This window comes from Myotis lucifugus, unplaced genomic scaffold (assembly GCF_000147115.1).
Source record: "Myotis lucifugus unplaced genomic scaffold, Myoluc2.0 scaffold_125, whole genome shotgun sequence".
In the NCBI taxonomy this organism is placed as follows: Eukaryota; Metazoa; Chordata; class Mammalia; order Chiroptera; family Vespertilionidae; genus Myotis; species Myotis lucifugus.
In genome coordinates, this window is record NW_005871173.1 from 1,586,693 (window position 1) to 1,601,940 (window position 15,248).

The 15,248-nt window shown below is 50.5% G+C and overlaps 1 protein-coding gene across 1 annotated transcript in view; it reads left to right on the top strand.

The window, feature by feature from the left end:
• Positions 1 to 15,248, top strand: part of TIAM2 (T cell lymphoma invasion and metastasis 2) — a 97,933-nt gene that overhangs the window by 24,363 nt on the left and 58,322 nt on the right. The window contains 5 exon segments of the mRNA XM_023758219.1: positions 1,889 to 2,061; positions 4,698 to 4,922; positions 13,940 to 14,089; positions 14,091 to 14,126; positions 14,705 to 14,851. Of these exon segments, the coding sequence (XP_023613987.1) occupies positions 1,889 to 2,061; positions 4,698 to 4,922; positions 13,940 to 14,089; positions 14,091 to 14,126; positions 14,705 to 14,851 (731 nt within the window).

Genomic DNA, 15,248 nt, shown 5'->3' on the forward strand with positions numbered 1-15,248 from the left:
TTACACTGTCCACTCCCCAGGTCACCACCAGCTCCCGGCAGGGACTGGGTGGGGGCTGACAGCCACGACCCTGGGGGTGCCGGGCCTGATAGGCTGCAGCCCCTTCCGTCAGCCGAGGCCCCCGGCATCTGAGACCCAGGCTGGGTCAGCCTGATGTAACAGACCTGTGATTGCTTTCCCGGGCTTTAAATTCCGCAGCAGCAGCGCTCCGCATGCTGGTTTACACCCGGCCCGGCTCTAAAGCGAAACGTCCAGTTTTGGTCCCGCGCTGCCACGTGAGAGCTGCATTCTGTCGGGGCGGGAGGTTGGGCAACACCCTGGCATCTTGCCCAGGGTTGTGTTCATTTCCTCTGGATGCACTAACTCAGACCACGGCCGCCGGGAGCACAATGGGAGGGTAGCGGGCAAGTCCAGCCTTAACCCTTGGAAAGAATTTGGGCCTGGGGACGGCTGGTGTTGCTCTGTCGCCTTTGCCCCGATCCCTGGTCCCAGGGTCATGCATGGCGCTGGGTATGCAGCGGCAGCACCGGTCCCTGGTGGAAAGATTCCACGTGATTCGGTGGCTGGAGGGAGAGACGCTCAGCCCTGCAGAAGCAGCTCTGCCCGTAAACCTCGTGCTGCCTCCCCTCGCTCTGAGGGCCTCGCTCAGAGTTTTGTTTGTGGGGAGAGAGTTGCTCGGTGCTTCTAGAAACCATAAAGCACAGGGAGGGAGAAAGTGCGCTGCTTCTGAGGGCAGAGCGAGGGGCCGGCGTCTTTCTCTCCTGCCTTCTGTGCCGCATTATATCAACGTTAAGATTTGTGTTTTTGTTTTTTTAATTTATCTTTATTGTTGGAAGTATTACAGATGCCCTCTTCTCCCCCCCACCCCCCTACACTCCCCATTGATCCCCTCCACTCGCCCCCACCCTTCCCCCAGGCCTTCACTAAACTATTGCCTTGTCCATGGGCTGTGACATATGCCTGTAAGTTCTCTTAGTCTCTCCCCACCCACCCCCGCCTTCCCTCTGAGACTTGTTTTTAAAGGAAGACATGAAACTGGGGAGAGTGAAATTGTTTTTAAATGATAATTATAATAATTATAGGCCATTCTATCTAATTATCAAAACAGACCTTTAATAACCTCTGCCTACAGCACTTTGTGAGCCTGTTGGGGGAAGCTCTATACTTGCAAGTTTATGCGGCAGCATTTTTGGAGTAATCTTTGAAAATTCAGGGGGTAAATACTTTCTTTCTCTCAATCTAAACTAGTAAGATGATAGTAAGAGTTTCTATCGCTGTGAGATAAAAGAATACACTAATTTTGTTTTACGTGGCATTTGGAGAATAAACTGTTTGTTCACATAAGTGGTCGGGTTCCCAGGCTCACTGGGTTTCAGGTGACCGCATACTGTAAGTGTGGAAGCTCCGGGAGTTAACGAACCAGGGAGTTTCTCCGGCCTCCTGCATTGAGTTCTCTCTAATGCCGTGTTGTGGGTAAGAGCGAGGCCTCTGGGGCCAGAGGGTGTGGGTCCAGCTGTGGAACCTGCACGGGTGGTGTCGTCTCAGCTGTCCCATCTGTGAAATGGGCTAATGAGCGAGCCTGCCCTCCGGGCCGCTGTGGGGTCCCGGTGAGCCAGTACGTGTGGGATTCCGAGAGGCGTTCCTGGCGGGAGTAAGCAGCAGCAATGGCAATTCATGCGTAGGATCGCTCTTACCAACATGGCACGAACAGACACCCTCATTTTCAGCAGTTAAAGCTAATGCACCCAGGCACACTTTGGAGAGCAGCATTTTATTTTGTATGACACAGTTGCTGCATGCAGGTTTGCTTGTTTTTAGATACATGCCTTCTCCTGGCTTCGCTAGGTCCTTGGGCCGTATGACAGGCCCGGGTTGCTTCTCTCCACAGGCTGCACGCTGCTGTTCTACGAGACCTACGGGAAGAACTCCCTGGACCAGAGCAGCGCGCCCCGCTGCGCCCTGTTCGCGGAGGACAGCATCGTGCAGGCCGTCCCCGAGCACCCCAAGAAGGAGAACGTGTTCTGCCTCAGCAACTCCTTCGGAGACGTCTACCTGTTCCAGGTACCGCCGAGCTTCCTGCGCGCAGGCCCGAGACGACGCGCGTACACTGAGGGTGTGAGGGACAGACCGAGAGGACAGCTTAGCAGTGACAGAGCCACAGCTCAGTTAGGCTTTGGGTTGGGGCTTAGCCCCGAGCGTCAGCCCCAGTGCCGGCCAGTCACTCGCACAGCGAGCATTTCCTGGTGCCCACGGGGTGTTCTTCATCCAAAGCAAAGTCTCCATCCCTGTCCGGGAACAGCAGGTGATCTAGTGGGTGTGAGGTCCGAAATTCCCAGAGTGGGAGACTTTAAGAAAATCGCTCAAATATGTATATATATATAATTATTATCATTTTCAGAGAGGAAAGGAGAGGGAGAGAGAGATAAGAACAACAATGCTGAGAGGGAATCATGGATTGGCTGCCTCCTGCACGCCCCACACTGGGGATGAAGCTCACAACCCAGGCATGTGCCCTGACCGGGAATCGAACCATAACCTCCTGGTTCACAGGTCAACGCTCAACCACTGAGCCACGCTGGCCGGGCGAGTGGAGGCTTCTTAGATGAAGTCGAGGGAGTGCACGCAGGAAGAGGCTGAGGTTCTTGCTAAGGACCCAGTGGAAGTGGGAGAAGCAGCTGTTCAGGACACGCTCCCAGCTAGATGCTCTGAGGTCTCATCTCCTGGGGGAGTGGTGGTAGGGACGTCAGGGTTCAGGTGATCTGCTGCTGGGACTTTTGGCAACTTTCTAGCAAATGAGAAGTCGCAGAGCATGGTGGCACCACGCCCCGGGACTGGGGGCTTAGGTGTGAGTCCTGGCTCGGTCGCTGGGGCACTTAGCCCACTTCTGTGAGCGCTGGACCCTTCCACCGGTAGAATAATCATAGCTTCTAGGGTTGCTTTAGGGGTAACTGATATAATGTGTGTGTGTGTGTAAGTACTAAGGACCAGTATTGTGATCTAACTGTGATTGCTGTTATTGTTAGTGAACTCACAAAAGGTGGGGTGATAGCCAGAGGGGAAGCGTGTTTCTCCAGAGCCTCCCAGCCCACCCCCGGCGATGCCTGTCCACACCGTGCAGGCTGTGGGTTACCTCTGGCCGGAGGGTCATGGAGAACTCACAGGTTCAGGTCTCTGCTGAAGGTCCTGGGCCCCCAGGAGCCCTGCAGGACAACAGAGCGTTCTCTCGCTGGCTGTGGGCGTCTAGGATTTTGTGAAGGGTTCCCTGAAACAGAATTTCCCAGCACCTGTACCAGGTAAATGCCTTGGTCTCTTAACTGACCAGCGTCAGGGCCCTGAGATTTGATTTCCCTCCTCTTAACAGAAAAGTCACTTAAACCTTCTATGACAGCGGTTCTCAACCTGTGGGTCGCGACCCCTTTTGGGGGTCGAACGACCCTTTCACAGGGGTCGCCTAAGACCGTCGGAAAACACATATATAATTACATATTGTTTTTGTGGTTAATCACTATGCTTTAATTATGTTCAATTTGTAACAATGAAATTGGGGGTCACCACAACGTGAACTGTATTAGAGGGTCGCAGCATTAGGAAGGTTGAGAACCACTGTTCTATGATCTTTAAAGCAAAGTCATGAATTGATGTTGATCTAAATGGCCAGGAAGGCAAATACATCAGATTAAGTCTACATGCTCTCCTCAGGGGCAAGTGTGAAATGGGTATTTCATTTTGTGATTCAGGCAAAATGAGGAATTAAGAAATTGTCACAACAGGTCCAAGTGTATGAGCTGGAGTTCACTAGGGATTTTCCCCGGAGCTGGGATGCGTGTGGCTATTTCCGCACGTCGGGAACTGAAAGTGCTCTCCGCCTGCTTACAGCCATGCGCCTCCGCCCATCCTGCTCTATTCAGACTTTCTTTATTGCTTTTGAATGAAATATAACCCTCATGTGACAGTATCATTGTCTTTGTGTCCGAAGGTTCTGAGAGTAGAGGAAACATTCTTTCACTGACATTTTTCATAATTGAGTCCATACTGTAGACATGAAATTTCATATCCTGGTTTCAAATTTTAATATTTTAGTCCTATTTTCTCATTCTATTAAAATTATGAGCATAAGCCATCTTAAGAGAGCAGCACATGCAACACTGAGTGGCCATACCTGGCTTTCTTATTACTCCCCTGGCCTAGGCTTACAGCTTGATTCTGTAAGCTTAATTCAGGCTCATCTTCCCACATGTCTGGGGCTGCAGGATCATATATATATGTTTTTAAATTGATTTCAGAGAGAAGAAGGGAGAGGGAGAGAGAGAGAAACATCAATGATGAGAATCACTGATCGGCTGCCTCTTGCGTGCCCCACATTGGGGATCGAGCCTGCAACCCAGGCATGTGCCCTGACCGGGAATCGAACTGTGATCTCCAGGTCCATGGCTGATGCTCAGCCAACCGAGCCACACGGGCTGGGCAGGATTATTTCTGCTCTGCTCCCCATGTTCTCCCAGGCCCTCTGGAATCAGGGGAGCTGTGAACCCGAGTGGAGTGGTTGTGTGTGTTTTCGAAATTAGACAGTTTTAGGGAGCGAAGGTACCCCTTAGATGTTACACGTCAAAGCCCAGCCTGCCACTGTGGAGAGCACTTTGCGCTAAAACAATTCTAAAGAGTTTTTATTTTTATTTTATTTACCCTCCCGCGTGTAGGCCACTAGCCAGACAGATCTGGAAAACTGGGTCACTGCCATCCACTCGGCGTGCGCATCCCTCTTTGCAAAGAAGCGCGGCAAGGAGGACACGGTGCGGCTGCTGAAGAACCAGACCAGGAACCTGGCGCAGAAGATAGACATGGACAGCAAGATGAAGAAGATGGCCGAGCTGCAGCTGTCCGTGGTCAGCGACCCCAAGAACAGGAAAGCCATAGAGAACCAGGTACGGCTGCTGCCCCGGTGGCCCTCCCCTGGCTCGGCCACGCACAGCACACTCGGCGGGCGGCGGCCTTTCCCCGTCTCCCGGGAACAGCTGTCCAGGCTTCTCATCCCAGCACCCAGTGGCTGCGTGTCTGTGGCGGGGGTGGTGGGATGTGCTTTTCAGCCTTTGGCTGCTGTGCGCATCTCATGCGATATTTTGTGCCAAAATCTTTTCTCCTAATATTGAGCAGCTCCCCCTTGCCTCGCTGAGTCTCTCAGATACTGTCACTTTCAGAAAAAACTCTGTAGAATAAAACCCTAGATCAGTGGTTCTCAACCTTCCTAATGCCGCGACCCTTTAATACAGTTCCTCATGTTGTGGTGACCCCAACCATAAAATTATTTTCGTTGCTACTTCATGACTGTCATTTTGCTGCTGTTATGAATCGACATGTAAATATCTGATATGCAGGATGTATTTTCACTGTTACAAATGGAACATAATTAAAGCATAGTGATTAATCACAAAACAATATGTAATTATATATGTGTTTTCCGATGGTCTTAGGAGACCCCTGTGAAAGGGTCGTTTGACCCCCAAAGGGGTCGCGACCCACAGGTTGAGAACCGCTGCCCTAGAGGATGAGAGGTAAGATTCCTGCATCTGTGGGTTCCAGAAACCAGCGTCGTTTCCATTGCAGATGACGTGCTAAGGAAAACGCCTCCGCTGGTCTGATTGCACACGCGTGTAACAATGAAACAGGTGGAGTTTGTGCTCTGCCTTTCAGAGGAGGAGAAGCAGCTTCTTAGCATTTGTTTTTCTTTGCTCAGACAACCTTACACGCAGACGAGTGTCAGTGACAGCTCTGTGCTCCGTGGTCCTGTGCCTCAGACGGCTCCGGGCGCCCACTCAGAGCTCTAGCAGCGACTGGAGTGGGGGTGGGCAAGTGTGGCTTTAACTCTTACAGGCTCTCCACACCTGAACCTTGAAGCCACACGGGAGCCCTCTGGTGGGATGCCCAGCCTGGAGTTTTCGAGACTCTATGTATCGTCACATGTTTAGGTCTAGGGAGAGAAAGGGAAATTTAGTGCCATGGAATGGCTCCTGGCTCGTCTCCTCCCTCCTCCTCCTCCGCTTTTCCTCTTTATGGCCCTATGAAGTCCAAGCCAGCAGTTTTAGAAATTTAATATTTTCATTAAATGGAACTTTATTCCCTTGCCCACAGTTGGTAAATACTTATTTTGTGATGTCACCGTTGGTGCCATTCTCTGAGTGGGATGTGAGGGGTGACTCTCACATAAATGCCCACACAGACCCAAGGTCTGGGTGGTTGGGTGCCCGAGGAGAAACTGTTTTAAAGAGTTAGGGCAATTCTTACTCGTGGCCCATTCTACATCCTTTGGCAGAATCGTCCCTTCCATGGTTTTAAGCACAAATACTAGTTTTTCATTTCAATTCTCCCCTCCCCGGCCCTGTTTTCCTCACCCCTCCCATGCACACACTCCCATCTCATGCTAAGCGAGGCTTGTGAACTTTTGGGAAGAAATCATTGGGATTGACCTTCAGAAATTCCACCTGAAAATCTCCTTACTACAGTGGCAGTGTTTCAGGGTGTTTTCCCAGAGGGCTTTGCAGCGGGCAACATGAACTCCCTTTTCTGCACCCACTGGCCTTGCCTCATTTGCCAGATGCTCTGTGCCAGGGGTCCTCAAACTACGGCCCGCAGGCCACATGCAAATACAAATATTGTATTTGTTCCCGTTTTGTATTTTTATTTCAAAATAAGATATGTGCAGTGTGCATAGGAATTTGTTCATAGTTTTTTTTTAAACTATAGTCCGGCCCTCCAACGGTCTGAGGGACAGTGAACTGGCCCCCTGTTTAAAAGTTTGAGGACCCCTGCCTGTGCAGACACGAAGTGTATGAAATGTTAGGGGAGCCAGCACGTGCTTACAGTTACTTTTATGAGATGGTCTGTGGAGAATGTTATGTGAAGCTACAAAGGCAAAGGTATTTACAAATCAAGACCAATAAGAACGTGATCTCTCACATATCCCATAAGTATCGTTTCCTCGAAACTACCATTGGAAAACTTCTTTAAAAGAGCAGTGCTTTATCCACTGATTTTAAAATCTGAACTTTACTGTATTTTACATGAAAGAAAATATTGTTTTATTCATGTAGAGCTTTCCCCTAGAGACCTCAAGAATCTCAGAAAAAAAAAAAGTTACTCATAGCTTAATAATAGCTGAACCTACAGGGCACATTACATCATGCAAGATGAAGTCTCTGCGACAGGTCTTGTTGGAAGAACTGGGGTGGACAAGATCATGGCCAGTGGCTTGTCCACATAAAAAGACACGGACAACAATAGCGGCTGCACTTCGTCCCGTTGTGTGCCGGATGCTGTGCTTTAAGACACCCATCTCATAGTCTGGCCCCGGGGCCTCTGGGGTCTGGGTGGGGCAGAGTGACGCAACTTTCATTTGAGCGTATCCCGCGTGGAGCCGGCCACGCGGCCAGGCCACATGTCGGCTTCCTTTTGAAGTTGGGAGGCAGGAAGAGCTGTAAATTAAGTCCAGTTAGAACTTTTTTTCCCCCGTCTGTTTATTATTTTCAACAAGTAAACAGGGACAAAACCTCACCACCCTTAGGCGGTCGTGGCTTCCTCCCAGGTGGCTTCCCCCATCCTTCCCCCCACCCCTGATTAGCTCTGTGCCTTCTCACTCCCCGTGGGTCACTGGACCGAGAGCGAGGGGCGGTTAGAACGAGGGTGATGCAGGGGGTGCACACTCTTGGTTGGTGGGCTTGGGAGGGCTCTGGGTTTGTGAAACGTGGGCTTCATCTCAGATGTTTACTTCAAGTTTCAAAATGACAGAGGATGGATTGAATTTGGACAGTTGGAAGCTGGCGAAGGGAACAAAGCCGGAGGGAAATACAATACATAATGGCGTGTGGTGGGGGCAAGCCACTTGGCGAGTGAGTGATGGAGAGTCTGTGAAGGGTTGTGAGGGAGACAGGCCAGACGATGGAGGTGCCGGGCCAAAGCGTGGGCCTCATTCAGGAGGCAGCCTGGAGGTGGTGGAAGGATTTGGGGCAGGAGATTAGCATTCAGCTTAGTTCTGTGAGTGCAAGTCTGGGCCAGGCAAATGCGCACAGACTAGGGACTCAGAGGAGATGCTGCCTTGACCCTCAAGGTGCTCTCAGATGAGCAGGGTGATAGAGAGCTGAGCATGGAATTTCAGCATCATGTAATGAATTCAGGGCAAATGATATTCCTGAGTGTTCGGAAGACAACCTGGAAGTGTAGCCTCCTGTGTAGTCATGGAGGACTTCCTGGTGGAGGCATGCCTGAATTGCTTCTTAAAGAATGAGACGGAGTTCATCAGAAGAGGAATGGAGACGGGCATTCCAGGCCAAGGGCCAGCACGAGCGTAGGCAGGGCGCTCTGAAACCATGCGGTGCCCCTGGCGTGTGGCTGTTCAGGAACACGATGTGCAGGTGGGAGAGATGGAGGGTGACCAGGCCCGCCTCCCGACTTCTCTGTACCACCGCTGACGCTGCCAGGATTGCCCTTCCTCTGATGCATCCTACACACAAGGCCAGAGTGCTTTTTGCATCTAAAAGCGAATCTGATCATGGGACGACCATGTTTTAAAATCTTTTAGTGGCTCCCCATTGCTTACAAAATACAGTCCCTGGTAAACTCTCCCCACCTCCACCTTCATCTTACAAACACCAAACTTCCACTTCTTCTTTGGGTTTTGCCTCAGGCAGAGAAGACCCACGTGAGCCACACCCCTGCATACAGACTGCCCCCCACCCCCTGACCCCTTGCCGTCAGAGGGACGGGCTACAACGAGCTGCCCTTGACTCCCCTCCCACCCTCTCCATCAGGGCCCCCTTCTCTTCTCCCGTAAGTCTTGGCGTCTCTATCACTGCTCAGCACACTGTTCTATAATTACCGCCTTGTGTATAAGGTTGCTCCTCGTATGAAGTATGACCGCCTAAAGCAGGGGTGGGGAACCTTTTTCCTGCCAAGGGCCATTTGGATAATTATAACACCATTCGAGGGCCATACAAAATTACCAACTTAAAAATTAGCCTGCTATTTATTTGGCAAACATTTACTTACTGTAACTCACCCCAGTGCCTTGGCAGGGCCAGACCGAATGCTTTTGCAGGCCTTACGTGGCCTGAGGGCCGGACATCCCCCAGCCCTAAAGGATCTGTCGCTTTCTAAGCCTGTCCCCCTGGTACTTCACTCGAGTTCATCAGTGAATGCACCTGTGTCTTCCTTCCTCTTCTGCCCACTTTGAGTCCTTCTCTGCCATGGTCCCCAGCCCCCTCCCCACCCTGCTCCTCTCCAGCTCTCGGCCTCTTTCCCCCAGCCTTCCTTCCTTCCTTCCCCAGCTAACATCTCCTTGGGCCATGATCATGTATGTTTTCACAGGAACTCCATGGGGTCAAGTTTGTGTGCATCACCCATAAAATGGGTGAGTAATAGACCCCAAGAGGGGTTAAGTACGTTTCCTAATGTCACACAGCTGCTAAGTGGCAGAGCTGGGATTCGAACACAGGTCTGCGCTTCTAACCAAAGGGCTCTTTGCCTCTCTCAGAAAGACTTTTGTGAGTCAGATTATGTTTCACTTGCTAATTAACCAGGCGATGGCTGGTTTTATATAAAAGAACTCAATCCTTAATTTACTTGTTTCCGTAACTTGGAATATTCAGCTCAACTTGATGGGAAGTATATTTATCATAAAACTGAATTCCTGGCATGTGAATTATACCTGAAAGGCAAAACAAAACAAGCGTAGCTGGTGGTCCTCACACTAGTTAGCCTCAGTGTGGTCTGCGTTACTGCGTGGGTTTCTCTGTGAAGGTAGGTTTTGGTGCTTGGCATGTGGAGCTTTTCAGCTTCTTCCGTCAAAAGGGAAGAACACTTGTCTTTCAGGACAAGCCTGGTGGTGGACGAATGACCACGCACTGCGATCAGATGACTAAGTGGTAGGAAATACTGTGTGAGGAGCGCTGGGCGTGGCCTGCCTGTGCTGGTCATCTTTTTCTGTGTCATTATTCATCTGCTGTGTTCGGCCTTGGACTCCATCTCCTCCCCCTCCCACTTTCCAGCCTCAGTAAGTGAATACAGCTATGTTAGCAATAAAGAGGAAATTTTTACATTGTGTCTGTGAAAGTGCTCAAAAATGGGGGTTTTCCTCCTTAATATTGTTAATTTTTCCATTTAAAATGAAAGACGATGGAAACCTCCTTAGAGCAAGTTTTCTTCATTCTTGTCATTTTTTTGTTTTGTTTTGTGCCTGGCTGATTAAAAGAAATGAAAGCTCGCCTGGCCGGTGTGGGTCAGTGGTTGAGCGTCTGGTTGAGCGTCGACCCATGAACCAGGAGGTTGTGGTTCAATTCCCGGTCAGAGCACATAACCTGATTGTTGGCTCTATCCCCAGTGTGGGGCGTGCAGGAGGCGGCTGATCGATGATTGTCTCTCCTCATTGATGTTTCTCTCTCCCCCCCTCTTCCTTCCTCTCTGAAATCAATAAAAAAAAAACGTTTTTAAAAAAGGAAGAAATGGAAGCTTACTCTTCAAAAAAGTTGAGTTTTTATTCTCACGTCCTGAGATTTATTTTAAAAATGAAGAAATATCTAGGGGCAATTATCAGTTTTTCAGGAATTTTGGAAAATGGAAAAAAACAGCCTTTGTATAGGAGACTTAATTTGGGGCATTTTAGTTTTAGATAATGTTAGGGAAAAAAATCTCCAGAACTTCTCTGAAAAATGTGATGTCGGATAACATTACTACTTTAGTGATGATGATTGCATTTTCCTAAAGTAGTGTATGGATAGGTAGCTACAAAACCGTCTTCTATTTCTCCCTTTACTTTTAAAAAATATATCTCCATCTCCTCCTTTACCTCATCTTTTGAGGCATAATTATAAAACATAACATTACTTTAAATTTGGGCTGAACTTGCACGTTGCTGGTAGGAAATTGAAATGCAAAATGTTCGCTATGTGTAGGGCCCCCACAAGAGAGCGTAGATGTCTTACATCCTGTGTGTAGAACACTCGGGGGGCAGTGGGGAGGAAAACAGTTGGTAATCGGATGGAAACTTAAATACAAGTTGCTGAAGTAGTTCTTGGATAGGACACAGATGGCTGCCTTAGGAGCGAGAAGACCTGGGCCCCACCTGTGTCGTGAGTACACGGTAGAGGCTTGTCCCCACCTATTGTTCACTCGGCATCAGCTGGGAGCCTTGCTGGTCTCGAAGGGCAGCTTATAATGTGATCCTGGGCAAGTCACTTCCCTCCTGGGCCTCAGCCTCCTGTGCTGAGATGAAAAGGTGGGGTCATCCTGCTCCCCCGCAGCCTCATTGCCTGTGTTGCCAGACTTTCCCAATGTTACAAGATCTGTTCTGAGCTTGTGCGTCCAGTCTTTCTTTCTTTTTTCCTTTGTTTAATCTTTTTTTTCTCTTCATGTAAACTTTATTTATTTAAATTCTTTATTGTTTAAAGTATTGTGTGAGTCACCTTTTCCCCCATGAATCCAGTCTTTCTACTGTCCTCTTCCCTCCACGTAACCCCAGCCTCTGACTCCATGTCCGCACTGTACTTCCACCTGCATAGTCCCCCAAGTCCTTCCCTACCACTTTGATGACTCTGTGGGGAAAAAAGTCAAATATTTCATTGTTCTTTTCCAACCACAAATCCTCATTTAACCTCCATGACTGATTCTCTCTATAAAAAACCACGGCCTTTAAAAAACCAGGTAATTACTGTCTTGAGATATGGACTAGATGTGTGACTAATGATGGCTTACTTTGCCTCAGAGATCTATGGGGAGAAAGGATGCGTTAGTCAGGGCTCTCCAGAGAAATGGAACCAATAGGACATATGGAAAAATATGAAGAGACTTATTAGAAAGGATAGACCCGTGTGATTATGGAGGTGGGCAAGTCCCAAGATCTGCAGAGCCAGTCAGCAACCGGAGACCCCGGAGAGCTGGCTCCAGCCCAAGACTGGCAGGCTCAAGGGGCAGGAAGAGCCAATGTTTCAGTTCAAGTCCAAAGGCAGAAAAAACCAACATCTCAGCTGGAAGGCCTTTAGGCAGGAGGAATTCTCCCTTACGGGGGGAGGGGTATGGGGGTGTGCGGGGAGGGGAGGGGTTCAGCCTTTTTGTTCTAGTCGGGCCTTCACCTGATTCGATGAGGCCCACCCACATTAGAAAGGGCAATCTGCTTTTCAGTCTACCCATTTAAAGTTAATCTCATCCACGCGCATCCTCAAAGAAGCACCCAGAATAATGTTTGACCCCACAGCCGGACGCTCCTTGGCCCAGTCAGACTGACCCACAGAATGAACCATCACAACGGGCCCAGTCAGGAGAAGGACAGGAAGCATTGTTTGTTTTTTTTTAAAATATATTTTATTGATTTTTTACAGAGAGGAAGGGAGAGGGGTAGAGAGCTAGAAACATCGATGAGAGAGAAACATCTATCAGCTGCCTCTTGCATACCCCCGACTGGGGATGTGCCCGCAACCAAGGTACATGCCCTTGGCTGGAATCGAACCTGAGACCCTTCAGTCCGCAGGCCGACGCTCTATCCCAGCGTGGGCAAACTACGGCTCTCGGGCCGGATCCGGCCTGTTTGAAATGAATAAAACAAAAAAAGAAAAAGACCGTACCCTTTTATGTAATGATGTTTACTTTGAATTTATATTAGTTCACACAAACACTCCATCCATGCTTTTGTTCCGGCCCTCCGGTCCAGTTTAAGAACCCATTGTGGCCCTCGAGTCAAAAAGTTTGCCCACCCCTGGTCTATTCACTGAGCCAAACCGGTCAGGGCAGGAAGCATTGTTGAAACAGAGCGTCCTCAGGTCCTCAGGTCCCATCTCATTTGTATTTTCTAATTTCAATTTAAAAATTGCCTCTACAATGTACAGTAGTGACTGAGATACCCATGTTTTGAACCTTGGCACACTTCTTGAGCTTTGTAAGATCTGCTTTAAGCCAATGGGGTCTGCCAGCCCTGTTTTCCCTCCAACAAACCCAAGCCTCTGAATCCATGTTCTTCCCGTGAATTCACCTGCATTTTGTCCCACATTTTGGGTGGAGATTATCACAGCGTTTCTGACAAAACTTTATGATTCCCTGTTTAAGATGGCACTGTCTTCACCTTCCAGTTGCACTTTGATGTGTAGTCACATAAGTACATTAAGTGATGCCTTTAAAAACACTTTGTAAAGTGCAGAATTCAGTGACAGTGTGAGAGATTGTCATCGCCCTTGATCTTTAGTGATTGGCATAGACCTGGATTTTATTTTATTTTATGTATCTATTTCTTTTCACCCACTGTGGATGACATGGGCTTCTTTATCTTCTGGTATCCAGTGGCTCCTTGGTTTTCCTCCTCTCATGCCTCCACCCCCAATAGAACCCCTAGAAAGCATCTCAGAAACTGGTTCACATGGAGTTGTATGAATAAGGGAGAAGCTTTAATAAACAGCGACATTTTATTAGAAGACAAAATAGTGCTCTTATAATTGTGGATTTTCAGGAATCAGCTCAAGAAGACAGGTGTGAGACAGGCTGGGAATATCTTTTCCCTGTGCCTGATCGCTTTACTGGTCCTGATCCCTAAAATGCATTTGCTTCTTACTATCTTGAGTGAGTTACTCAGAATGTGCAGAAATGTAAAGCCATGCCCCCCCTCCCACATGTCCAGCATCCGTTTGTGTGCCATCAACTCATCTGTAAACGTGAGGGAATGGCACACAGTGGGAAAGCTGACTTCTCATTGTGCCTCTGCCTACGTCAGGTGTCTCCAGAGGTCGTGCCCCTCGGGCAAGGCACCAGGGGGACACCCCGACGCAGTGCTGTGCCGTCTGACCCGCTGGCTGTGTTTCGGCGGGAGGGGTGAGCCGGGGGAGTGGGGAGGGCTCGTTTCAGCCAGGCCACAGTGTGTGACCCGTGAACACTCCTCATGTTTCTTTAAATCGCCCTGTTCTTGCTCCCCCAGATCCAGCAGTGGGAGCAGAACCTGGAGAGGTTCCACATGGATCTGTTCCGGATGCGCTGCTACCTGGCCAGCCTGCAAGGCGGGGAGCTGCCCAACCCCAAGAGCCTGCTGGCCGCCGCCAGCCGCCCCTCCAAGCTGGCCCTGGGCCGGGCTGGGCATCCTGTCCGTCTCCTCTTTCCACGCGCTGGTGAGTGCCCGGGGGACGGAGGACGCTCCCCCTTCCCGGCTCCTGGCCCTCAGCTCCGCTGGGACCTCGCCCAGTGACCGAGCAGGGCCCCGGGGCGAGCGCTGGGGGTGGAGGGTGGGCGGCCTCCTGGCTCCGCTGCTGCTCCCGGGACCCAGGTCCTGGGAGACGGTCGCTGAGCGTTCACATCCGCATCTGCCTTTCCTCTGTCCCTCCCGGACGGTCAGGAGGGCGGGCGCCCGGGGTTGGCCGCACTGGGGTGAATTAAAGGGCTGGTTGAAGGTTACATTCCGGGGCTTCCTGAAGCCGCGCCTGTGGGTGGTGTCTGTGTGTCCTCGCTCAGCCTGGGGAGGGGCCCGTGGGGTCTGCCCCCTGCTGCCCCCGTGGAGAGACCCGAAGGTGGTCAGGGCCGTCTAACCAGTAGGTGATGCTCTGTGGTGGGCGCCCATCGGCCACGCCAGCCACCCGCAGCTTCCGAAGGGGCGGTCAGAGCCTGTAGAGCAGGCAGCGGGCGCCGCCAGGCCGGGCTTGGTTCCGTCACCCCGATACCACCCTCAAGGCTCTAAACTCTTCTGAATCAGGTGTGTTCTCGAGACGACTCGGCTTTCCGCAAGCGGACGCTCTCGCTGACCCAGCGAGGGAGAAGCAAGAAGGGCCTGTTTTCTTCTCTGAAAGGACTGGACACTCTGGCAAGAAGAGGCAAGGAGAAGAGGCCCTCCCTAACGCAGGCAAGTGCCTCCGCTCCTAGCGACCACAGGCCTTGCGGGACATCCTGCCCCCCCCCTTCACACACACACCGCTGCAAATCCTGAGTCATCCCCCCGCTACACATACACACCGCTGCAAATCCTGGGTCTCCCCCCCCCCCCCCCCCATCACCACACACACACACACACACACACACATTGCTGCAGATCCTGGGTCCACCCTCATGGCTGCAAATCATAAAAGCTCACTGTCCGTTAACAATGGGATCAGAGTTGGTTCAAAGGAATGCAGCCTTAGCCTGGACTTTCCCCCAAATGAAACACACAAGTTGCTCACTTTCCCTTTGGCGCCCCTTGCTCACTCCTGGGGTGCTTGGTAACACAAGAAGAAGAATCAGAAAAGAACCCCCACTTTCAT